Below are 26,459 nucleotides of genomic sequence, written 5' to 3'. Positions count from 1 at the left end.
AGTCCCCCCTTCAGTGAATGGGGGACTGCTGAATGGGGTTAATAACTACAGTGAAGGGCCTAGCCGTCTGGGCAACCCCACAGATCATCCATAACAGTGTTATCCACAGATCCCCCATAAGTGTCATCCACAGATCCCCCAAAAGTGTCATCCGCAGATCCCCCAAAAGTGTCATCTGCAGATCCCCCAAAAGTGTCATCCGCAGATCCCCCAAAAGTGTCATCCGCAGATTCCCCAAAAGTGTCATCCGCAGATCCCCCTAAAAGTGTCATCCGCAGATCCCCCTAAAAGTGTCATCCGCAGATCTCCCAAAAGTGTCATCCACAGATCCCCCAAAAGTGTCATCCACAGATCCCCCAAAAGTGTCATCCACAGATCCCCTCCCCGCCCAGCACTGCCTCCTAGCTAATTTATTCACTTCACTTGCCTCTGTGTAATCTCGCACAGGCGCACTGGCAGAGGCATCATTGAACGAGGTGCGCTGGAAGATGGCGCATGTGCACTTCGCTCGACGATGCCTCTGCCAGTGCGCCTGTGCGAGATTACACAAAGGCAAGTGAAGTGAATAAATTAGCTAGGAGGCTGTGCCACGGGCCCTGCATTCGAGGCACTGGACAAAACATCCGGGGCTCCAGCCCCGAATGTTTTGACCTAACAACGCCCCTGCCTGCCTGGGCATAAACTACTGTGAAAGTGCACATATCTGTCCATAACTACAGTACTATGAAAGAGGCACAATGCCAGCATTACTACTCTGTGCTGGCACACAAGTGGAATAATTACTATGTGGGGGCATTAAGGGGACTGGGTGTGTATAGATAATTGTTGGGCGGAGTTAGAGGCCTGGCCTAGTATTGAAAAATTGCGGCACATATTGTCCCTCTGTATTTTTCAAAAGTTGGGAGGTCTGCCTTTAACATCTGGACTGTTGAGGGCACAGCACAGTTCTATGTTATGTTTGTGTCAGACTGAACTGCACTGAGCTTCTAGGACATTGTTTGGGACTACTGGACCAGAGTTGTCCTACCATGTACTTCACAGACGCGCTGCAAGCTTGAGCCCTGGCATATAAACAGTGCACCATGGACTCTCCACCAGCAGATGGCAGTGTGTGGTACACACCGGGCAGGAAATGTCGTGCGCTTCCCGCCCCTTCCTCGTATGTTTAGTTCATGAGGGAATGGGTTTTAATAACATATCTAGAAGAAGACAGTCCTAATAATTATCTGAGGGGGCGAACATGTTCCCCGCACTGCAGGCATGTCCTCGGCATCTGCTGGTGTGTGAGAAGTCCAGCTTCCTGCAAGAGAAGTCCCGGCACAGCACGCACGTGGAGACGCATTACTACAACTGCAGCGTGAGTACTTCGTGTGACAGGAGTCAGTATGTACTAAGCGGCCACGAGTGCAAGTGTGACAGGAGTCCGTATGTACTAAGCGGCCACGAGTGCACGTGTGACAGGAGTCCGTATGTACTAAGCGGCCACGAGTGTACGTGTGACAGGAGTCCGTATGTACTAAGTGGCCACGAGTGTCCCTGTGCGGTCCTATCTATTGCTGCCTGTAGGATACATCGCTGACGTCACAGTACAACTAAATGTGACGTCAGTGACGGTGGGGGGGGGCCCCTCTATGCACAGTGCCCTATAGGGACAGTATAGCCAGGCTACAACCAGCCTCATGTGAAGAATGTCTATCAATAAAAGCGGTATTGCTCCCCATGAGCGGCCAATCACAGCCCGTGTTTTGTTTTGTCAATACAGTTTAGAAAATGAAAACCCAAGTACCATTGGTTGTTTTGATCAGCATGGGAGGAGCCAAATATTTGTGTACTGGGAATCTGAAGGAACACAAACAGGAAAGTGATTACTGAGAAGTTATGGAAGCCTAGGTTGCTTTGATAGTGGCCTTCAGCTCCTATACATTGTTGGGTCTGGTGTCTCTTATCTTCCTCTTGACAACACCCAATAGATTCACTATGGGGTTCAGCAGAGGTCCTAATAACGCCTGTACAAGCGTTTACGATGCTTGTTTAGGCGATTTTTTTTTTTATTTTATTATTTTTTATTTTTATTTTTATCAATAACAAAGCCCTTTATAGCAATGTATAGCTTTGTTTTTGGTTGGGTATTGGTGCGCCGGAGCGATACAGGTCGGGTCAGGCCAGGGAAGCCGGCGGGAGCTGGAAGGAGGAGAGGCCGGCTCCCGGGGGTGGCTGTAGTAAGAGCAGGGCGCGCTGCCCAAGGACCCTGGCAAACGTGACTGGGCTGCTGGAGAGCTAAGGAGCCGCGGACTCATGTGACTGGTCTGAGGGAAAAGCCCGGCCTGTCAGCCTTCAAGTAAGTGATTTCCCCTCTCCCCCAATAAAGGTTCCGTCCAGTCTCCCAGTTCCCTGCTCCCCCTCCTCCTGTCACCCCACTAGTAACCCTACTCCCCCCTCTTTTTGTCACCCCACTAGTGACCCTGCTCTCTCCCCCTTCCTCCTGTCACCCCACAGGAAAGAAGCTGAACAGACTCTGCCGACTATGATGGGATCTGTTCAGTTTCTGTTTGGGGCCCTGTCTTTCTACCAGACAAAAAAGTGCTGCATATGAGGCTTTTTTGTCTGGTCTTTCAACAAAATCTGCAACAGAGGCTCCAAACGCAGCCTCCAATGCAGATGTGAGCGAGTGCAGGCCTATGTATTATGTATTTTAATTACCATAACTTTCGTACTCCTCTTCGGGTAAAAATACTCCTCAAAAATGGTCAGAGGAGTATTTTTACTCTTCTGGAAAAAACGTAGTGCGACCTCTGGGGTTCAGGTCAGGTGAGTTTGGCTACTTTCACACTGGCGTCTTGGCTTTCCGTTTGAGAGATCCGTTCAGGGCTCTCACAAGCGGTCCAAAACGGATCTGTTTTGCCCTAATTCATTCTGAATGGAAAAGGATCCGCTCAGAATGCATCAGTTTACATCAGTTCCGTCTCCATTCCGCTTTTGGCAAGCAGCGTTTTGGTGTCCGCCTGACGAAACCGAGCCAAATGTCCTGGCACACAATGTAAGTCAATGGGGACGGATCCGTTTTCACTGACTACAATATGGCACAATAGAAAACTGATCTGTCCTCCCTTGACTTTCAATGGTGTTCAAGACATCTTGGCTATGTTAAAGATAATACAAACAGATCCGTTCTGAACTGATGCAGACGTTTGTATTATCTGTGCAGATCCATGATGGATCCGCACCAGACACAAGTGTTAAAGTAGCCTTTGCTGGCCAAGCACAATGATACAGTGGTTATTAAACCAAGTCCAACTGGAATATAAAATCAGCATCTCCATAAAGCTTGCCAGCAGATGGAAGCATGAAGTGCTCTAAAATTTCCTAGTAGATGGCTGTGCTGACTTTGGGCTTCATATAACAGAGTGGACCAACACCAGCAGGTGGCATGGCTCCCCAAACCATCGCTAACTGTGGAAACCTCAGACCTCAAGACACTTGGATTGTGTGCCTCTCCACTCTTGATTTCCAAATGAAATGCAGACTTTACTTTAATCTGAAAACAGGACTTCAGGCGACTCCACTCCAGTCCAGTCCTTAGCCCAGGTCAGACTCTTTTTATGTTGTCTCTAGGAGTGGCTTGAGAAGGAATGCAACAATTGTCCTGGATACGAAGCACTGACTCCAGCCGCAGTTCACTCCTTGTGAATCTTCCCCAAATTCTACCACTTTTTTTCCTTCTACTCAATTTTCCATTAAAGGAGTTCTCTGGGAATCAAGAAAATGAAAATACTTATATATTACTTTATCTATAATAATAAAAGCCCTCTGTGTCTGTGCGTGTGCCGATGTTGCATGCGCCGCGCGCCGGCCAATAGAATCACAGTGCGCCACAGACCAATCGGCACACGTCGCTCCACATGTCGCCACCATCCAGTCCCCCTGCTCCCTCCTGTCACCTGCACGTTACACGTATACTCAGAGTTGTCCAGCAGCCTCACGGTGCACACACAGAGGCGATCCAGACTGCGGTTGCTTCCCCTCATTAGGCGACTTAACATCATCCCGAAACCAGGCACACAACGTGTACACACCCGTTCCAGGTCACCCGTTGGAGGTGGCATGAGCATCGGCACCAGAGGGAGGAAGGGCATCTGGAGCAGGGGCACTACAGAGGGGAGGCAACTGAAGGAGGGGCACTGTCTGAGGGGGCATCTGGAACTAAAGGGGAGGCACTTGGAGCAGGGGTACTCGGGGAGAGGGGTGTTCTGGATGCAGATAGAGTAGGGACTCTGGGGAACACCTGCAGCAGAAAGGAGGAAGCTGGAGCAGACAGCAGAGCACGTGGAGCAGGGGCAACTGATGGAGGTTACCTGGAGCAGGGGCAACTGATGGGGGTTACCTGGAGCAGGGGCAACTGATGGGGGTTACCTGGAGCAGGGGCAACTGATGGGGGTTACCTGGAGCAGGGGCAACTGATGGGGGTTACCTGGAGCAGGGGCAACTGATGGGGGTTACCTGGAGCAGGGGCAACTGATGGGGGTTACCTGGAGCAGGGGCAACTGATGGGGGTTACCTGGAGCAGGGGCAACTGATGGGGGTTACCTGGAGCAGGGGCAACTGATGGAGGTTACCTGGAGCAGGGGCAGGATCACTAATGGATGGACACTAGAGCAGGAGTATTACCACTAGAGGCAAATACCAAGCCTGCGGCAGCCCCCTGCAATCAGCACCTGATAACGCTGCCTCTATACACAGAACAGCCTCCTTCGAACTCCCCTTGGAGCTGAGCCCCGGGAAGCGAGTCCTCTGTCGGGCTGCCTAATGCAGAAGTGCCCGGGCTCTGGAAGAGGAGGGAGCAGCATGCAGGCCGCAGAGACTGCGGCATCTGGTGATAGCGCCACTGGAGCGGCATCGGAGGCATGCACTGCGGCCTGTCAGGTAACGGGAGCCCCGGCACTCCATGCGGACACCTGGTGCAGGGTACAGCTGTGTAATGAGCGGTGCAGGCGTGTTGTGCTGTGCATGCGCAGTTTAATTATCGGCACACGGACACTAAGCACGCATACATGGCTTTTAATATTATACATTGTGTTTCAGGGAATCAATGGTACAAGCTATCTCTTATAATAAAAGCCCTGTGCCGATAATTGAACTGCACATGCACGGCGAGCCAACCAATCATCACATGGCGCTCCACACCTGTGCGTCACGCAATAACCCCCGCCGCTCACCAGTTATGGTGTGCTCGCCATGTCGGAGCGCCGCCATTACTGTCCGTTCATCACAGAGCCGCACAGTCCCGGCACTTTCTGCCATAGACAGCAGCCACTGCCAACAATCTCAGCCACCAGTCACACTGGCAGCCGTCTCTGCCACCGCTAAGTGCCAGCTGTCTCAGACTGTTCCTACTAATGTTTATGCACTATTGTTCTAGCGCCCGTTATTGTAACTGGCTTAATGTCACTGCCTGAGGAAAATCCCATTGAGAGGATTGAAACGTCGCATGCTTGGTGAATAAAGTCTTTTTTTACTTTCTTACAACCTGGATGTGCTGCAGAATTTCTTATTTTTATACGTTTGGAGGTGGATCGCCTACCCAGCCGCTGGCACTCCGCATATACTTTACAGATAGTGGTGCTGCCCACACTTTCTCTCTATCTGGCTTAATGTCTAGTTATAAATTATATTCCCAAATACCTTTCACTAGTTATAATGGCTTGTTTAGCCTCTTGAGCAATCATTAGGAGAAATAAAATGGCCGCCGTCCTATTAGTACACACAAAACCTGTCCTAATCACACAGGAGGACAAAATACCTCACAACGCTAAGCTAAATAGCTGCCTGATCCTCCTCTCTGCTTTGCTCGTCAGGGATTATGATCCTGAATACATTTAAGTACTTGGAGAGGGCTCACCTACTGCTCAGGCAATGAAAGGGTGCACCTACAAAAAGGATTCACCCAATCCTTTAAAAAATATTTCAAAAAAAGAGGTAAAAATAGTAGGGCACACCACCACTTGATGTCAAACGGATATTTATTATAACATATACTATCTAGAACATATAAAATACAATCAAATATGATAAAATTGTTAAAATATAAATACTAAAATATAGTCATCAATACAAATCAAATGTAAGTAAATGAATTCGGCTACGGCCGCAAATTTCCTTATATGATGGTAGCTTCAATACATGTCTTTGAAGATTACAATTTCATCCTATAATTCCAATGCTGTTTAAAAAGTCACTTGTATCTATGTGTTTTAACACTGAGTTGTGGCAATGCCGCAGAAAAAAGAAGACTTCTACCGGAGTGGTTTTACTCACTATTTTTAGATAATGCCGGCTTCCTTATCACTCGTGGCGTCCCACGTACAGTGAAAGTCTCTTATAGGCTGCGGCAGAAAAAGATGAAGTGTAGACTTGCGGGATCCTCGGTGATTGTGAATTGGTTGTATCGTCTCACAGGTCACCTGGCAGTATATGCCCTCTGCGTTGTTTGTTCACAGTGTGCAGGGTTAACTTTCACCAGGAAATAAAAGACTCAGCGTAAAGACGAATGTTCTTTTCCATAAAGTGCAACTTCACCGATCCCTTCTTTAAAGTGCTTATAGGTCTTCAAATCTGTATATCATGGGCTTCATTACCAAACGCGTTTCGGAGACTAAGGCTCCTTCTTCAGTGGTTAAGTTCCCATGAGAATGGCATGTCTTTATATACCTATACAGGTGCGGATTTAATTAATTGATTGGCTCCAGCCGTCTTGTAGGAAGTGACGTGAATTCTTTTTCAAAGTTCATGATGACAGACTTTTTCTTTGTTTCAGCCTTTATTTCTAATTTAAACTTATATAAAACTTATTTAAAAGGCATATTAAATCAATATATTGCATATGTTATAAATATATAAATATATCCAAATAAAATTAGGATAAAAATAAAATGGTTAAGTTATAATTTACAACGACATAAATACTGCATTTTATAATATTTATATCATGTGAATCTGTTATCTTCATACACTTAACATTGCGGCCATTTTAAGTATCGCAAACAGAGAACAAAAATAAGTACATCGACCGCCATGCGGTATGCGTGCGTTTTTTATTTATTATTTGCGGTAATATTCATACTGCGTTTTTACCATATTTATATTCTCTGTCCGTACTAATGCTATTACTATTTAATTGTACCCCACAGTTTCGCATTGATCACATGTGGTTATAAAAATATAAAAATATAAAAATATATATTTTTAAAAAAGATAATTTTAACTATGTTATACAAATTTTATATAAAATTATTTATACACTTTATATAGCAGCAATAAGGTTCGGAACGCGGGCATGGAGTAGGAAGCGTGATGGGAACGGGCACTTTCCGCAAATTTCATTCACTAAAGCACCGAATCTAGCATTAATAGTAGCGCCTACAATTCCAAAAAGAAACAAAAACAAAGTAGGTTTGTCCATACAGGAATGGACAAATACCACTGGCTTCTTTCGGTGCGGAAAATGTATGGGTTGCAAAAATACCATATTTCCCAAGAGAACACTGACAGTAAAATCGATGACAAATTCCCATGAACATACAATTAAAGAGTTCCTCACTTGTAACTCTAATAGTGTTATCTATATTATGCAATGCCCCTGCAAAAGACAATACGTGGGGAGGACTAAGAGACAACTTAGAGTCCGTATAGCGGAACATATTTCGAACATAAAAAAGGGGTACGAAAAACATACCCTGTCAAACCACTTCAAAACTGTGCATAACCAGGACCCAAAGGGTCTTACTTTCTCAGCCCTTGAAAAAGTAGAAATTGATTGGAGAGGCGGAGATCATATAAAAAGAATGTCGAGAATTGAATCAAGACATATCTTTGAGTTTAACACCTTACTCCCTGCAGGTTTAAACGCAGAAATAGAAATATATGGGTTCCTGTGACTTGTCCGAGTTGGGGGGAGTTCTCACCAGGGAGAGACCCGTGAGTCGTTAAAATTTCCGGGCCTCCCCCTGGTGGACACTCTTCCCATCACGCTTCCTACTCCATGCCCGCGTTCCGAACCTTATTGCTGCTATATAAAGTGTATAAATAATTTTATATAAAATTTGTATAACATAGTTAAAATTATCTTTTTTAAAAATATATATTTTTATATTTTTATATTTTTATAACCACATGTGATCAATGCGAAACTGTGGGGTACAATTAAATAGTAATAGCATTAGTACGGACAGAGAATATAAATATGGTAAAAACGCAGTATGAATATTACCGCAAATAATAAATAAAAAACGCACGCATACCGCATGGCGGTCGATGTACTTATTTTTGTTCTCTGTTTGCGATACTTTAAACGGCCGCAATGTTAAGTGTATGAAGATAACAGATTCACATGATATAAATATTATAAAATGCAGTATTTATGTCGTTGTAAATTATAACTTAACCTTTTTATTTTTATCCTAATTTTATTTGGATATATTTATATATTTATAACATATGCAATATATTGATTTAATATGCCTTTTAAATAAGTTTTATATAAGTTTAAATTAAAAATAAAGGCTGAAACAAAGAAAAAGTCTGTCATCATGAACTTTGAAAAAGAATTCACGTCACTTCCTACAAGACGGCTGGAGCCAATCAACTAATTAAATCCGCACCTGTATAGGTATATAAAGACATGCCATTCTCATGGGAACTTAACCACTGAAGAAGGAGCCTTAGTCTCCGAAACGCGTTTGGTAATGAAGCCCATGATATACAGATTTGAAGACCTATAAGCACTTTAAAGAAGGGATCGGTGAAGTTGCACTTTATGGAAAAGAACATTCGTCTTTACGCTGAGTCTTTTATTTCCTGGTGAAAGTTAACCCTGCACACTGTGAACAAACAACGCAGAGGGCATATACTGCCAGGTGACCTGTGAGACGATACAACCAATTCACAATCACCGAGGATCCCGCAAGTCTACACTTCATCTTTTTCTGCCGCAGCCTATAAGAGACTCTCACTGTACGTGGGACGCCACGAGTGATAAGGAAGCCGGCATTATCTAAAAATAGTGAGTAAAACCACTCCGGTAGAAGTCTTCTTTTTTCTGCGGCATTGCCACAACTCAGTGTTAAAACACATAGATACAAGTGACTTTTTAAACAGCATTGGAATTATAGGATGAAATTGTAATCTTCAAAGACATGTATTGAAGCTACCATCATATAAGGAAATTTGCGGCCGTAGCCGAATTCATTTACTTACATTTGATTTGTATTGATGACTATATTTTAGTATTTATATTTTAACAATTTTATCATATTTGATTGTATTTTATATGTTCTAGATAGTATATGTTATAATAAATATCCGTTTGACATCAAGTGGTGGTGTGCCCTACTATGATCCTGAATACAGCTGATAAGATCTTCAGCTGAATTTCTGTAGGAATAGAGTTCATGAGGAGACATGAAGTACAGAGATGAGGTGGGGGTTGGATAATGAGCAGAAACTCTTGTATGCAGTCTCCACAGTCTGTCCTGTCCCTCCTCTCTGTGCTTCACGTCTCCTCCTGAACTTGATTCCTACAGACAGTCATCAGACATAGATCATATTAAACTGTCTTCATTATCATAATTCCTGAGGAGCAGAGAGGAAGATGAGATACTTCAGAGCAGTAAGCTAAAGAACTAAGTTGTCCTGTGTGATTAGGACAGGTTTTTTCTTTAGGACATTGGCCATTTTATTTATCCTAATGATTACTCCCCAGACAAAATGAGCCATTATGAATAATGAAAGGTTTTTGGGAATATATTTATAATAAAGTAATATTTAGGTACCATATTTTTTGCCCTATAAGACACTCTTTTTACCCCAAAATGGGAGGGGGAAAGTTAGTGCGTCTTATGGGGTGAATATAGGGAAAAAACATGTCCGGCATTACAGTAGTGTACCTTCTGTGCTGCGTTGATCAAAGGGCGGCCTGCTCTGCAGGTGCTTGGTGATTGCCGAAGGGGCCAGACGCGCTGTGATGCAGGGGCTGGTCGGCTCTGCGGGCTGTCTGTGGAAGGGACCGGCCGGCTTCAGCAAGTGCTGGGTGGTAAAGACCGGCCGACCTGAAGCGCTGTTATGGAGGAGGGAGGGGAAGGAAAGTTGAGGAGCACAGGAGCAGGCAGACGAGGGGCGGAGCAGACTTCCCTGTCACACATTCCTGCTCTGCCTCTCAGTCGTCGCACTGCTTGCTCCTGGCTACTTGCTCCTGGCTAAGTGCAGAGCTGTTCCCTGACAGAAAGATTCTCTAAAGTAACCCTAATGACCCCACTGCTAATAAAATGACCCCCCCCTTATTAATAATAAAATATTAGTCTGTTTATTATATAAAAAATTTGAACACGCCTTTTTGTTCAATTTTTATTTTTTTATTTTCCTATATTCACCCTCTAAAACCTAGGTGTGTCTTATGGGCAGGTGCGTGCGTCTTATAGGGAGAAAAATACGGTATTTGCATTTTCTTCATTCCCGGAGAACCCCTTTTAATATTCTTGGATACAGCACTCTGTGAACAGCCAGCTTCTTTAGCAGTGACCTTTTGTTGCTTACTCTCCTTGTAGAGGGTGTCAATGACTATCTTTTGGACAGCTGTCAAGTCAGTCTTCCCCCGTGATTGTGTAGCCTACTGAACCAGACTGAGGATACTGTTGCAGATGTTTTGGGTTGAATTAGAGTGTGACACCATAAGTCTACAATAGTGAACTTTTTCACAATATTCTAATTTTGTGAGATACCAACTTTTGGGTTTTCATTAGCTGTAAGCCATAATCATCAACATTAAAGGGTTTCTGTCACCAGAAATACCTATATTAAACTGGCTGACATTAGCAGTGTGCTAATGTCAGCAGTACCTAACTAGCCTATTCATAGTTTTATCCATGCCCCCGTTACTTCATAAATGTAACTTTTATAATATGCAAATTAGCCTCTAGGAGCGGGGGGCATTGCTCCTGCTCCTAGAGGCTCCGTTCTCCCACCTCTATCGCCTCCGTCCAAGTCTTGATTGACAGGGCCAGGCAGCGTTCGCATTCTCCTGACGGCCCTGAGAGCATGGTAAATCTCACGCCTGCGCCGTGCCATTTAGTATTTGGTTTAGGCATAGTGAAGGACGCTCACTGGCTGCCGACTTCCTTACTGCACCTGCGCTGAATACTGAACGGCATGGCGCAGGCGTGAGATTTACCATGCACTCAGGGCCGGCAGGAGGATGCGAACGCTGCCTCGCCCTGTCAATCAAGACTTGGAGGGAAGTGATAGAGGTGGGAGAACGGAGCCTCTAGGAGCAGGAGCAATGCCCCCCCTGTGCCTAGTGACTAATTTGCATATCATAAAAGTTACATTTATGGAGTAACGGGGGATGGATAAAACTAGGAATAGGCTAGTTAGGTTCAGCTGACATTAGCACATTGCTAATGTCAGCCAGTTTAATTTAGGTATTTCTGGTGACAGAAACTCTTTAAGAAGTAAATGCTTGAAATAGATCACTCTGGGTGTAATGAATCTATATAATATGAGTGTTACTTTTTTATTGAATTACTGAAGTAAAATTACTTTTTGATGATATTCTAATTTATTGATATGCACTAGAGTATAGGAATGTATGTAACCCTGTAATGTAATTTTCTCTGTGGAGCAGTATGCAAAGATTGCATTGTTTGAAAAAATGTCATGCCAGAATGCCTTTAGAAATTCAATACACATTGGCATCGTTTTTTTTCACGCAGGGCAAAAAAAAAGACACTGGTCCAGATCTACCAGTCCTAAAGATGGAGTGATTGTAGGTGGACTGTCTAGACCAGGCATGCTCAACCTGCGGCCCTCCAGCTGTTGCAAAACTACAACTCCCATCATTCCTGGACAGCCTACAACTATCAACCTACAGCAGGGCATGGTGGGAGTTGTAGTTTTACAACAGCTGGAGGGCCGCAGGTTGCCCATCCCTGGTCTAGACCTTTACCAGATTTATCACAGGGGCTCAGACTGAATGATAAAGCTGGAGCAGGGACAGACACTTTTCACTGACTCTATACCAACTATTGGTTAGCTTACTTTGAGGCTACAGCCTGAGAGAAGGAGACGCCGGCAGGCTCCTCCCAGTTGAGCCAAAAATCCAAAGATACCGGAGCCTATACCGGGAGAACGGAGCAGCGCCCAGGGATAATAGTAAGTGCAAGGAGATCCCTGGGTGCCGCTCTCCATGTCTGTATGCTTAGTTTAGATTTTTTTTATTGTAGTGAAAGGTCCTCTTCAAGTTGGGAGACAGATGAGCCCTAGCAACAGTCTTTTAAGCGAGCAGTGGAAAGGGACAGAAGACATTAATGAAAGCTGTTGATATAAGGTAATTACAGATCTCTTTGCAATCATTGAGAGACTAACTCAGGTATACATTCCTAGCTCTAATAAACTAGCAAATAAAATAAAAAATATATTAGTTACACTTTAAGATAGGTCAGGGATGGGCAAACTGTGGCTCTCCAGCTGTTGTAAAACCACAACTCCCAGTATGCCCAGTCTGCCTACAGCTATCAGCCTATAGCAGGGCATGATGGGATTTGTAGTTTTCCCATCACTGAGATAGGTCATCATTATCAGATTGGTGGGCATTCGGTCAGCTGGTAGTGGCATCCACCGTAACTAATGCAGTATATGGGGCTGGTAGCAGACCGCTGAGTACACTGTGTAGTGGCCGTGCCAGATTACTGCATTTCTTCCCCTGTTTTTAAGATAGGACATCAATATAGAAGTTCTGGAAAATTCCTTTGAAGCAAATTTGTCAGCATTGTTACCATTTTAACTGCTGACCGCACTAGCTAGGGGCTGGGGAGAGCTATAAATTCATGCATTTTGTGAAGCAATTATTAAGAGTAGGGAGACTGTGAAATTTTATTCTGCTCTTTGAGTGCACTGAAGGTGGAGCTTCACTGTGAAGTGCTCTCTGCATTGAGCTGCTTCACAGCCCCTCCCATAAGTGCCAGCTGTAGCATCCTGATACTGATAGCAGAGCGGCTATGAAGAAGCTTAAAGGGGTTGTCCAGGTTCAGGCACTCCCCCTGACAGGAACTTTAGCGCTGCCCTAGCCAGTAAAAAAATCAGAGCCGGTGACGTCACCGAACACACTGCTGGGCGGAAGTTTCCGCCCGGCACTGTGTTATGATAAACAAAAGAGCCCGTGCCCTGCGCGATGCTCCGATGCTAGCCTCAGGGATGCTGTCGGGGTGAAAATAAGGGTATGTAACCCCTTTAAAGGGGTTCTGTAAGTTTGTTTAAACTGATGATCTATCCTCTGATTGGACAGATGTCTTTTTTTAAGCTTTATAAACTATGTTACCATATTACTATGGTATTACTTTATGAAATTTTGCTGTAAAGTGCTCTCTGCGAAGGGGTTCTGCAGTTTGTTTAAACTGATGATCTATCCTCTGTATAGATCATCGGCATCTGATCGGCAGGGGTCTGACACCCGGGACCCCCGCCGATCAGCTGTTTAAAAAGGCAGCGGCGCTCCAGGAGCACCGTGGCCTTCTCACTGTTTACTGCAGGCCCAGTGATGTCACGACTAGTATCAACTGGCTTGGGCGGGGCTAAACTCTGTTCACTTGAATGGAGCTTAGCCCCGCCCAGGCCAGTTGATACTAGTCGTGACGTCACTGGGCCAGCGGTAAACAGTGAGAAGGCCACGGCGCTCCTGGAGCGCTGCTGCCTTCTCAAACAGCTGATCAGCAGGCGTCCCTGGTGTTGGACCGCCGCCGATCAGATGCTGATGATCTATCCAGAGGATAGATCATCAGTTTAAACAAACTGCAGAACCCCTTTAATGCAGAGAGCACTTCACAGCAAAATGTCATAAATTAATACTATACAGTAGTAATATAGTAATATAATTTATAAGGCTTAAAAAAGACATCTGTCCATCCAGTTCAGCCTGTTATCCTGTAAGTTAATCCAGAAGAAGGCAAAAAATCCCATGAGGTAGACGCCAAATTTCCTCATTTTAGAGAAATAAAATCCTGCTCGGTAGTGCTGCAGTAAACGATTATTTTAGTAATCGAGTATTCTACCGATTTATTTATTTTTTATTTTATTTTTTGGGGATATTTACTAAACAAAAAGTATGAAATATCACGGAACACTATCTGGCGTACCGATAATAAAAAGCTGTACAATAGAGTGGGAGAAGAGGGTTGCATTGACAATCCAACACAATGGGCAGCACATTAAACACATTTTATAAGTGGTCAGAAACTTGTAAATAACTCACGAAAGAATAAAGTTATGTTAAAACCAAGCACACCATTGTTTTTCTTGTGAAATTCCCAATAAGTTTGATGTGTCACATGACCCTCTTCCTATTGAAAAAACTAAAGTTGGATTCAAAATGGCCATCTTGAAAAGTTTCCCCCCTCACATATACTAATGTGCCACAAACAGGAAGTTAATATCACCAACCATTCCCATTTTATTAAGGTGTATCCATATAAATGGCCCACCCTGTATAACGCAATTCACCTTTTACCAGCAACGAAGCATGAATGAATTTCATAACCGAAAAATTTGCTCATCTCTAGACATATTATTTATGTTACTAGGGCTGGGCGATTATGACACTATAATGAAAGTCAATGTTTGCGGCAGCTCTGAAGGGTTGTTAGTGGGGGAACGCCCACATACACCTATAGATCTCACCTATAGACCCGGGCGGTTTCATTACAGGACACATCGTAGAGGAAGAAGTAAGAAGTGTATTGAACCTTAAAGAATGTGTAAGGAAATGCAAACACAACCTATGATAATCTGAGTAAGTCCCAGGGTGTCAGTCGGGAGAGGGTGACATGGTGAAAGTACCTACTGTGGGTGGGTGTGTGTGTGTGGGGGGGTCCTGTCAGGGTGCGAGTCTATTGGCACCGGGCAGAGTGGCTGTCAGGGCCGGCTTGCAGGGGGCGTCAGGGTTGGCTAGCATCGGGCAGGGGATGTCAGGACTGGCATAGGGCAAGGGGTGTCAGGACTCGTATCAGGGTGGGGTTGTCAGGACTTGTATCAGGGAGTAGTTGTCAGGACAGTTAGGCCCCTTTCACACGGGCGAGTTTTCCGTGCGGGTGCGATGCGTGCGGTGAACGCATTGCACCCGCACTGAATCCTGACCCATTCATTTCTATGAGACTGTGCACACGAGCGGTGATTTTCACGCATCACTTGTGCGTTGCGTGAAAATCGCAGCATGCTCCTCTTTGTGCGTTTTTCACGTAACGCAGGCCCTATAGAAATGAATGGGGTTGCGTGAAAATCGCATGCATCCGCAAGCAAGTGCGGATGCGGTGCGATTTTCACGCATGGGTTCTAGGTGACAGTCTATTCACTGTATTATTTTCCCTTATAACATGGTTATAAGGGAAAATAATAGCATTCTGAATACAGAATGCATAGTATAATAGTGCTGGAAGGGTTAAAAATAATAAAAAAGTTAACTCACCTTCTCCTCTTGTTAGCGCAGATGCCGGTCTGTTCTTTATCTGTGGGCTAAAGGACCTTTGATGACGTCAGATCACATGCTCCATCACCATGGTGATGGACCATGTGATTGGAGCATGTGATCTGACGTCACCTCAGGTCATTCAGTCCACAGCTAAAGAACTGAGTGGAATCTGCGCGAACAAGAGGAGAAGGTGAGTTAACTTTTTTATTATTTTTAACCCTTCCAGCACTATTATACTAAGCATTCTGTAGTCAGAATGCTATTATTTTCCCTTATAACCATGTTATAAGGGAAAATAATACAATCTTCAGAACATCAATCCCAAGCCCGAACTTCTGTGAAGAAGTTCGGGTCTGGGTACCAAACATGCGCGATTTTTCTCACGCAAGTGCAAAACGCATGACAATGTTTTGCACTCGCGCGGAAAAATCGCGCATTTTCCCGCAACGCACCCGCCTCTTATCCGGGCAAAAAACATGACGCCCGTGTGAAAGAGGCCTTACTGTTGTGCTGCTGGGCATCATCAGCATTGAAGTCCATGATGTGTTCCGGCAGCTGTTTGTGCTCCTGCTGCTCCATGTGCCGCCCATGGGAGTAGTTGTGCAGGACGTCGGGCGAGTGCTCATCGTGCTCCTGCAGGGTGATTGGCCATATCCTATAACGCCTGAAACCGGGCTCCGTCACATCGCGCTTTGGATCCAGTGATTTGTCTGCTTCAATCTTTCTAATATGCCGCTGCACTTATTCCTAGGTGAGACAGGGAGAGAAAACTGCTCGCCTTCTCCCTGGCTGTGACGCTTTCTGCTGTAATTGGACAGCTCACAGCCATGGAGAAGTAGGCGCCAACTGAGAAACCCTGGCATCTCCTCCTCCCTGTACCAATGCCCAGTATTAACCTACTGGGCACGAAAACGGCAGAGGGGCACAGCGAGGCAAGCAAGGGCTATTTGAAAAAAAAAAAACAATGATGGCAGCATCAACAGAGCATACCCCGCAAGTAAAGTTGGTTAATTAAACAAGAAAAAATACATGAAAGGTCCTCTTTAAGCACTCCTTCACCCTTCTATCTCCTGCAAAACAGCTGCACCTTCCCCATTGAGGTGCAGCCCCATCCCTACGATAGAGCCTGTAGCAGGCAGGAGAAGTTGGCCCAGTTCTCCAGGAACCCAGACCCTCCCTTCCTATACAAGCTCTTGATCCACTTGTTTACCTTCCTAATCTCCTGCTGCCTTTCTGGGGAGGCCTGTGGTACAGACAGTATTTCAGAAAATACTACTATCTTTGAGGTACTTGCCCTAAGCTTGCGACATGAAATCACTTGAAAGTCCCTGAAATAATTTTTAAAGATTTTGATACTGATGACCTCAGTATCTGATCGGTAGGGGACGCTCGCCGATCAGCTGTGCTCCTGTGAGTGCCCAGCCTTCTTACAGCTTACCAAGTAGAGTGCTGTACAATGTATAGTGGTTGTGCTTGGTAGTGCGCTCAGCCTCATAGAAGTGAATGGACATAGGGATGGGATAGCACATGGTGTGCTGTCTGCATATTTTGCAGCCCCAGTAAAGTGAATAGGTCAGCATCCGATCTGCATTTTTTTGGTTGTATGAATGAGCCCTTAAAGGGGTTATCCAACCCCTATAATGCCCGAGCCTTTCATATAGATTATACTTACCCCACTCCCCGGCACCTGTGTCGCTCTGGATCTCTGCACGGCCGCTGCTGCATCTCCCCATGGCTCGGATCAAAACATCCAGCAATGGAGGAGCAGCCTAATAGCAGGCCGTGATGAGGACGACCCTCCTTACTGTCTTATATACAGTAAGTGAAACATTTTTCTTCTGTCTAGGTGCCAGTGACTGGCATGTGTTGAATTGCTCCTCGTAATGTTAGGTTTTTATATGTGTGGGCAAATTTTTATAAATTTCTCAGTTAAAGTTAAGTTTCAATTTCCATTAAAGGGTCAGTGAACTTTCAAAACAAATTATCTACAGATGTAGCAGGGTTAACACACAAACTCTTAACTCCTATTTTTTAACTCATCACGTTATCTTGAAACGAAAGCCAATTAAAGTGTCTGCTTAATGCATTTAGTTTAGATAACACGTCTCATAAAGCATGTGTGTTAACTCTACTACATCCGTATGTCAAAGAGACGTATCAAAGGCTGTGATTGGTTGGAATCTGAGTGCGGAGACCTCTGCCGATTTTTCTAGGAGGAGAAGAGAGATGCACTTACATATTGCATGCTCTTTTCTCACTGCAAGAGACGGGCTCAGTAGAAAGTCTATGGGTCTGTCTCCTGCAGCAAAGAAAGAGAGTGTGATATGTGAGTACGTCTCTCTCCGTTATAGCAATCGGTAGGGGTTTCAGCACTCAGACCCTGACCGTTCGAAAGTCTTCGAAAGTTCAGTGACTAAATGTGGAGATATCTGCTCTGCTTCCATATGATCCTTTTGTCAGTACCTTGGACAAGGGATTTTGGAGTGGAGAGGTGGGACGTAAATACCCCAGCATCTGTATGAGCAAGTTATTGCTATTTTTATAAGTTCTATAAAAAGATGGAAGTTCTATATGGGGATAAACTGTACATTTATTGTTTTGTATGATTTTTGGTGTGACGTTGATGCCAACTCTCTAAGGAATAGACCAGCACATCTAGACCCACAGTAACCTTAACATCAATGTTATTTGTCATATCATTAATACAGGTATCTGTTTTGTTACCTGAATGCGGTCTTCTCCCATTAAAAATAAAGCACATCATTGATGGTCTGGGAAGCTATTATTTGGTGAAGAACCTGCCCCTGCATGAATTTCTAACACAGGAATTTAACGACACATGCATAAAGAAAGGTAAGGAACCCTAAATCATATTTATTTTACTATTTCATTATGTTATGCTTATGTATTTATTTTCAATGGGATTTCCAGCCAAAGTTTTAGTGACACTTTGAAAGTGTCATAAGACGACGTGTGCTTGGTTGCTGAAACCTGCACAGGTCTTGAGAATGGGACACATAGTTTCCGCTGCTGGTGGCAAACAAGCATTGCAATGAATGGGAGATATGGAAAGTGGGTGCTGACAGCTTTGATAACCTGTTTATGGTTTTTATGTATTTTGTTTCTAGGTTTGTTTTATGCACTTTCTCATAACACAAGAATTGACCAAGATAACGTTGCTGCAGTGCTTCCATCAGGTATATCTTTATTTCCTCACACTTTTGGATTCAGTGGTAGATGAAAGGAAACTTAAAAGTTGTGTGGCTGTACTTAAAGGGGTTGTCCGGGTTCAGAGCTGAACCCGGACATCTCTCCATTTTCACCCTGGCAGCCCCCCTGACAGGAGCATCGGAGCAGTTCATGCTCTGATGCTCTCCTTTGCTCTGCGCTAAATCGCACAGGGCAAATGCATTTTTAGGCGTTCCGGTGACGTACCGGGGCTCTCCATGGGGCTGACAGGAACCCCGGTGACGTCACCGGCACTGAAGGGCGGGATTTAGCTCTGCCCTAGCCAGTAAAATGGCTAGGGCAGAGCTAAAGCCCGCCCCTCAGAGCCGGTGACGTCACCGAACACACTGCCGGGCGGAAGTTGCCGCCCGGCAGTGTGTTAGGCTACTTTCACACTAGCGTTCGTCGGTCCGCTCGTGAGCTCCGTTTGAAGGGGCTCACGAGCGGACCCGAACGCAGCCGTCCAGCCCTGATGCAGTCTGAATGGAGCGGATCCGCTCAGACTGCATCAGTCTGGCGGCGTTCAGCCTCCGCTCCGCTTGCCTCCGCACGGACAGGCGGACAGCTGAACGCTGCTTGCAGCGTTCGGGTGTCCGCCTGGCCGTGCGGATCCGTCCAGACTTACAATGTAAGTCAATGGGGACGGATCCGTTTGAAGATGCCACAATATGGCTCAATCTTCAGGCGGATCCGTCCCCCATTGACTTTACATTGAAAGTCTGGACGAATCCGTACGAGGCTATTTTCACACTTAGCTGTTATATGCTAAAATAATGCAGACGGATCCGTTCTGAACGGAGCCTCCGTCTGCATTATTATGATCGGATCCGTTCAGAACGGATCCGATCGAACGCTAGTGTGAAAGTAGCCTTATTGAAAACAAAAGAGCCCGTGCCCTGCGCGGTTTAGCGCAGGGCACAGGAGCGCATCGGAGCATGAGATGCTCCGATGCTAGGCTCAGGGGGGCTGCCGGGGTGAAAATTAGGGTATGTCCGGGTTCAGCTCTGAACCCGGACAACCCCTTTAACTGTACTAAAATGCTAGACAGATTCAGGCATAAATGATCATATTAGCCTCTGTGTTCTAACGGGTCTGTCAACCTGTTTGTGCGCCTTAATCCTTACACAATTTGATAACGTTCCGCTGGTAATGCAAGAAAATTGGGTATTCTCTAACCCGCTCACATGTTCTGAAAACAATCTGTGAGGAATAATGAATTCTCAGCAGATTAATCCGTGACCATGCTGTGGATTTTATAAAGGGGTTTTCCAGTTAGATTAAGTTATCCCCCATCAACAGGACAGGGAATAACTATTAGATCAGTGGGGGTCCTACTGCTGGGACCCCCACTAATCACAAGAATTGGGGCCTAGTATCCCGTGCAGCTTCCCTGAAAGGAGCAGCCGGTCGGGCATGTGTGCGGCTGCTCTAATAATTTCTGTGGGAATTACGGAGATAGCAGAGTGCTGTTCTCAGCTATCTCCTTTGCCCATAGAAATGAATGGAGAGGCCACACGCATGTGCGTCCGGCTGTCCTGTTCATTTCAGGGGGGCGGAAGGGGTATGGGGCCCGTGTTCTCATGATTGGTGGGGATCCCAGCATATCTAATAGTTGTCCCCTATCCTGTGGATAGGAATATCCCTTTTAAACTCTATTGGATTATAAGAGAGGGCTGATGCACATGCAGATCTGAATTCTGTTTTAGACAGTTGTACTTCTGTCTAAATGGCCCATTGATTTCAATAGGGTCCATCTGGCCATCCAAACAGGCAAAAAATAAGACCTGTCCTATTTTTGAACAGATGATATTCACAGCCCATTATTAAAACAAGTATGTAAATACCCCTGTAGACTGCAATGGTTGTGAAAATGGTGTGTGACCCTTAAAGAGAACCTGTCACCTGGATTTTGGGTATAGAGCTGAGGACGTGGGTTGCTAGATGGCCGCTAGCACATCCGCAATACCCAGTCCCCATATCTCTGTGTGCTTTTATTGTGTAAAAAAAACCCGATTTGGATACATAATCAAATTAACCTGAGATGAGTCAGAGCTTGAAAATATGACTCTTCTCTGGTCACACAGGTAAGATATGACCCGTTTATGTTAATTTGCATAAAAGGCGGGAAGTACAAAAATGCATAATACTTATTGAATTCGTCTGCAAATGAAATTAAGGCCGAATGCACACGGCCGTGTTCCGCGGCCGAGAGCGGACCGTGGAAACCCGGCCGAGATTCCTGCTGACAGCATGAGCGCACGGCGTCATTGAATGCTAGAGTCACATACTGGGAAAAAATGTACAAAATAGACAAACACTGTGATGGAAACGCAACAGATTCCATTATAGTCAATGAAGGTTGTCAGTTGCTGTTGATTTCTGTCATATGGCGGCTCGGGCACTACTGTAATTTTCATTGTTCAGCTATGCTATCGAATCCACACATAACTTGGATTTTAAATTGGTAGCATGTCAATTTATATTGTGGATGTCACTCTGTGCAATGCAGCAGGTGACTTGCATGCCGATGTTGCCAAAGACTTATCGTAGCAAAATACACCATGTCTGTAATCTAGAGGTGTGCTTTGAATACATATATACTTCACTACAGTAACCGAATGCATAATTTAGTAATTCTAGTGCTGGATACATAATGAGGTCATTGTCACATTCTGTCCGATTGCCGTTGTCTGTATCCATCTAAATGTATGTACTGGGTTAAGCCTCATTCACAGGTCCGTGTCCGTGCTCAAATCCGTGAGCAGGTGGTCAGTAATGCATCCGTGAAGGATCCGTGTTGGGTCCCTGTGTCTGTTTTCAGCTGAAAAATAATTTTTAAAGCATCTCTTCTTAAAGAGACCCCGGCAGACCCCCTGATTTGAGCATCGGAGCAGTTCATGCTTTGATGCTCTCCTTTGCCCTGTGCTAAATTGCTGGGGCTGCCAGGAAGCCCGGTGATGTCACTGGCACTGATGGTCGGTATTTAGCGCTGCCCTAGCCAGTAAAACGGCTAGGGCAGTGCTAAAGCCCACCCATCAGAGCCGGTGATGTCACAGAACACACTGCCGGCCAGAAGTTTCCGCCCGGCAGTGTATTATTGAAAACAAAAGGGATCTTGCCCTGCGAGATTTAGCGCAGGGCAAGAGAGCGCATCGGAGCATGAGATGCTCCGATGCTAGCCTCAGGGGGGCTGCCTGGGTGAAAATAAGGGTATGTCCGGGTTCAGCTCTAAACCTGGACAACCCTTTTAATGATCCGTGAAACACGGATATCATCCGTGTTGCATCTTTGGTTTTTACTGACCCATAGACTATAATGGACGTGATGGATCCGTGAACACGGACAAAATAGGGCATGCATCTGTGCTAAAAACACTGACCCACGGACAGTGCTAGAACACTGATGTCTGAATACACACATTAAAATGAATGGGGACGTGTGCTGTCCGTTGAGAACACGTACAGCACACGTCCGTGAAACACCGACGTGTAATGAGGCTTTAATCTGTTACTAAACTGTATAAATAGTCATGTTCATATGACAAGTCATTAGACACAAGTGAGGCAGAAAATAATATTTGCTTATTATTCAAAAGTTTTAAAATCAAAACGAATTTTACTTAATCTGCAGATTCACAATCATTTTTATTTTCAGGAAAACTGATTGTATCCGTAAATAAAGACACCTATGAAGAGCTGGGTCTGCAGGGCAAGCCCTCCCTATATTCAGGGAAAAATGCCATGCGATATAGTAAGTGTGGGTAACCAGGAGAGCAGTTGTTGATTTGGGGGCTAGGCATTGTGAAGTATAATGACTTGTGCCCTTCATTTTGCAGTTGTTACAATTGATCTGACAGACAGTGCAATGTCACCTGATGGCAAGAAGTTCCAGCGTGTGAGGTGGGCCTTGACTGAGAAAAAACCTCTGGCTTTTGATTTTCTACTTGCTTGGGATAATCCAGGTGGGATAATTTTTATTTTTTTTAAATGCATTTCACTTTTCAGCTATAGTTGGTAGCATTAAGGAGATAATCCAGTAAGACATTCAGATGTGTCCTCTGTTAGCTCCATTTTGGTTAAGTGCTCCAATTTCTCACGATACCAATTCAATACAATATCGCCACATGCTGGCACAACCCTTGACTGGCTTTACTTCATAACACAACCACGAGATGTGTCTTTCGACATGGTTGTTTAAGAAATAAGAAGCAAATCATTGCACCAGTTGGGGTTAAATAACTTGTTGCCAGCTGAAAGATAATCGCCCATGCAGTAATTATCCAATAGGAGGCTCATAACTATTTGCTTAGTTAAATCCAGGTGGCGACTCTTTTTGGGGGGCTGTTTCACACGAGCGAGTCCATTGCAGGAATCGCGCTCCGTGTGTGAGTGTGATCCTCCGCTCTGGACTTGCAGGAGCGCACGGCATTATCATGATTTATAATGCTATGTGTGTCTGCATGGCCTTTTTTCCACAGAATCATAGTGAGATACAGCTGTCAGTATGATTCTGTAGAAATAAGGTCAAGCAGAGGCACATAGCATTATAAATCATGATAATGCTGTACACTCCTGCAAGTCCAGAGCAGAGGATCACACTCGCACACTGAGCGCGATTCCTGCAATGAACTCGCTCGTGTGAAACAGCCCTAAGATCTGTGGTACTTTTCATTGTCTTGTTTAAAATCTACAACAGAAATCCAAGTCTGACTGATCATTTCAGGACATTACTGGGTGATATCAGTGACACAACCAATAATTGCCAGATGTTGCATGAGCTCCATATTACTAAAGCTAAAATGAAAATCTGTGAGCAGACAAATATGCGTTTTGAGCTCACATATTAATCCATTTTTTTGTTTATTTTTCAGAAGGACCATCCATATTATCTTATTTTGCTAAATATGTTGTTAAGGAGTGTCCTTTCAAGATAACTTCTCATGTTTCAAGGGATCTACAGTGTCCTGTGTTGAAGAGTGAAGAGCTGCTTGGTAAGGAAGAGGAGTCATGCAGCGCAACTGAGTTTTTTGAATGGCTTGGCGCCATCAGCAATGATATTGACTGGTAGGTGAATTATTTTCATTTTTTTAAATCTAGAGTACATGCTACATCACTTGTATTATAATACAGAAAATTACAGTGCATTATTATTTATAATACACAGCTTAACCCGTAGATGACCCGCGCCGTACATGTACGGCGCTGATGTCCGTGACTTAAAGACCAGCACAGTACATGTACGGCGCTGTGATCGGGCGGGTGCAGGAGATGCGCCCGCCCGATCCACGGCAGGGGTCCGGCAGTCACTGATAGCCTGACCCCTGCTGCATGTCCCGGCATTGGTTAAATCGCGTCCGTAACAACCTGCTCTATAAAAATACCACATGATATAACCTGTCAGATGAATGTTGTAAATAACAAAAAATAAAAACTGTGCCAAAACAGCTATTTCTTGTTACCTTGCCTCACAAAAAGTGTAATGTAGAGCAACCAAAAACCATATGTACCATAATATGGTAGCAAAAAAACTGCCACCTTATCCCGTAGTTTCTAAAATGGGGTCACTTTTTGGGAGTTCGCATCAGGGGAGGTCTTCAAATGTGACAGCTTAAAATTTATCCCAGTGAAATCTGCTTTCCAAAAACCATATGGCGTTCCTTTCCTTCTGCTCAATAGCGTGTACCCGTACAGCAGTTTACAACCACATATGGGGTGTTTCTGTAAACTACAGAATCAGGGCCATAAATATTGAGTTTTGTTTGGCTGTTAACCCTTGCTTTGTAACAAAAAGAAAAATTTGATTCATATGGAAAATCTGCCCAAAAAGTAACATTTTGAAATTTTATCTCTATTTTCTATTAATTCTTGTGGAACATCTAAAGGGTTAACAAAGTTTGTAAAATCAGTTTTGAATACCTTAAGGGGTGTAGTTTCTGAAATGGGGTAATTTTGGGTGGTTTCTATTATGTAATCCCCACAAAGTGACTTCAGACCTGAATTGGTCCTTTGAAGTGGGTTTTGGAAATTTTCTGAAAAATTTCAACATTTGCTTCTAAGCCTTCTAACGTCCCCAAAAAATAAAATGGCATTCGCAAAATTATCCAAACATGAAGTAGACATGTAGGGAATGTAAAGTAATAACTATTTTTAGAGGTATTATTATCTATTATAGAAGTAGAGAAATTGAAATTTGGATTTTTTTTTTTTTTTTTTTTATAAATAAAAATATTATTATTATTTTTACTCAATTTTACCACTGTCATGAAGTACAGCATGTGACGAGAAAACCTGTCTCAGAATGGCCTGGATAAGTAAAAGCGTTTTTAAAGTTATCACGACCTATAGTGACACATTTGCAAAAAATGGCAGGGTCCTGAAGGGGTTAAAGGGAGTCTATCACCACCATATGGCCATATACAGTGCTTACATTGTCCTATAGCACACCTATACATGAATGTAATGGTACCTTTGTTATTTTCTTCATATGCAAATGAGCACTTGCAAGTGCCCAGGGGCAGCGTTCACTGTGTTGGAGTCCAGGCTGCTCTGCCTTTTTTCATTGTTTCCCCGCTGCAGCATCTGCCTATGCTCGCCCTCCTATTCCCTTGCGTTATCCTTCGGTCCGGAAGAGATCCCGCTCCTGTGCACTGCCTCACCGGGCCGGAGCATGCGCACTGCCATGCCCATTGTGGGCATGGCATCGCTTTAACTACTGCACATGCAACGGCAAACGCCACATTGCCGCTGGTTTCGCGCCGGCGCACGCGCAGTAGTTAAAGCGATGACGTGCAAACAATGGGCATCGCAGTGTGCATTCCCCCGGCGAGGCAGTACACAGGTGCGGGATCTCTGCTGGGGCGTGGAAATAATTAAAAAAGGCAGAACAGCCTGGGCTCCAACACAGTGAACGCCACCCCTGGGCACTTGGAAGTGCTCATTTGCATCTGAATCAAAGTTTGTTTTTCCATCTTCTTAAAGTGTAAAGAAAAAGACTTCTTTAAAATAACTTCACATGACCTACTATGAGTTCATGCCAATTCAGAAAATGTACAGACTATTTGGTGGAGGAAGTGCTAATACATATTACCGGTTTGTTCACAGGCACATTATATAATTATAAAGATGCCAATAATACGAATTGGGCTACTTTCACACTAGCGTTCAGAGCGGATCCGTCTGAGACGGATCCGCTCATATAATGCAGACGGTGGCTCCGTTCAGAACGGATCCGTCTGCATTATATTGTTAAAATATTTCTAAGTGTGAAAATAGCTTCAGACTGATCCGTCCAGACTTTCAATGTAAAGTCAATGGGGGACGGATCCGTTTGAAGATTGAGCCATAGTGTGTCATCTTCAAACGGATCCGTCCCCATTGACTTACATTGTAAGTCTGGACGGATCCGCACGGCCAGGCGGACACCCGAACGCTGCAAGCAGCGTTCAAGTGTCCGCCTGCTGAGCGGAGGCTGAACGCTGCCAGACTGATGCATTCTGAGCGGATCCGCGTCCACTCAGAATGCATTAGTGCTGGACGGAAGCGTTCGGGTCCGCTTGTGAGCCCCTTCAAACGGAGCTCACAAGCGGACAGCCGAACGCTAGTGTGAAAGTAGCCTTAGCTTTCTAAGTATGATAAGGCTATATACTTGAGGTAAATGGTCAGCCTTGCATGTAGATGTCCCATGTTCAGATTCCCAGGAGAGACTTCTAGATTGTTTTCTTTAGTTA

General features: G+C 44.6%; 1 protein-coding gene across 1 annotated transcript in view; it reads left to right on the top strand.

Moving 5' to 3' along the window:
* Positions 1-913: 913 nt before the first annotated feature.
* RPP40 (ribonuclease P/MRP subunit p40) overlaps positions 914-26,459 on the top strand; it is a 49,492-nt gene continuing 23,946 nt past the window's right edge. Inside the window, exons 1-6 of the mRNA XM_044293497.1 lie at positions 914-1,357; positions 18,214-18,358; positions 18,634-18,702; positions 22,388-22,483; positions 22,569-22,694; positions 23,604-23,796. Of these exons, the coding sequence (XP_044149432.1) occupies positions 1,241-1,357; positions 18,214-18,358; positions 18,634-18,702; positions 22,388-22,483; positions 22,569-22,694; positions 23,604-23,796 (746 nt within the window). The 5' untranslated portion in view covers positions 914-1,240. The remainder of the gene's footprint in view (positions 1,358-18,213; positions 18,359-18,633; positions 18,703-22,387; positions 22,484-22,568; positions 22,695-23,603; positions 23,797-26,459) is intronic.

Source organism: Bufo gargarizans, chromosome 5 (genome assembly GCF_014858855.1).
Source record: "Bufo gargarizans isolate SCDJY-AF-19 chromosome 5, ASM1485885v1, whole genome shotgun sequence".
Lineage (NCBI taxonomy): Eukaryota > Metazoa > Chordata > Amphibia > Anura > Bufonidae > Bufo > Bufo gargarizans.
Note: the sequence above shows the minus strand (reverse complement) of the source record. Positions and strands in the feature narration are given on the sequence as shown.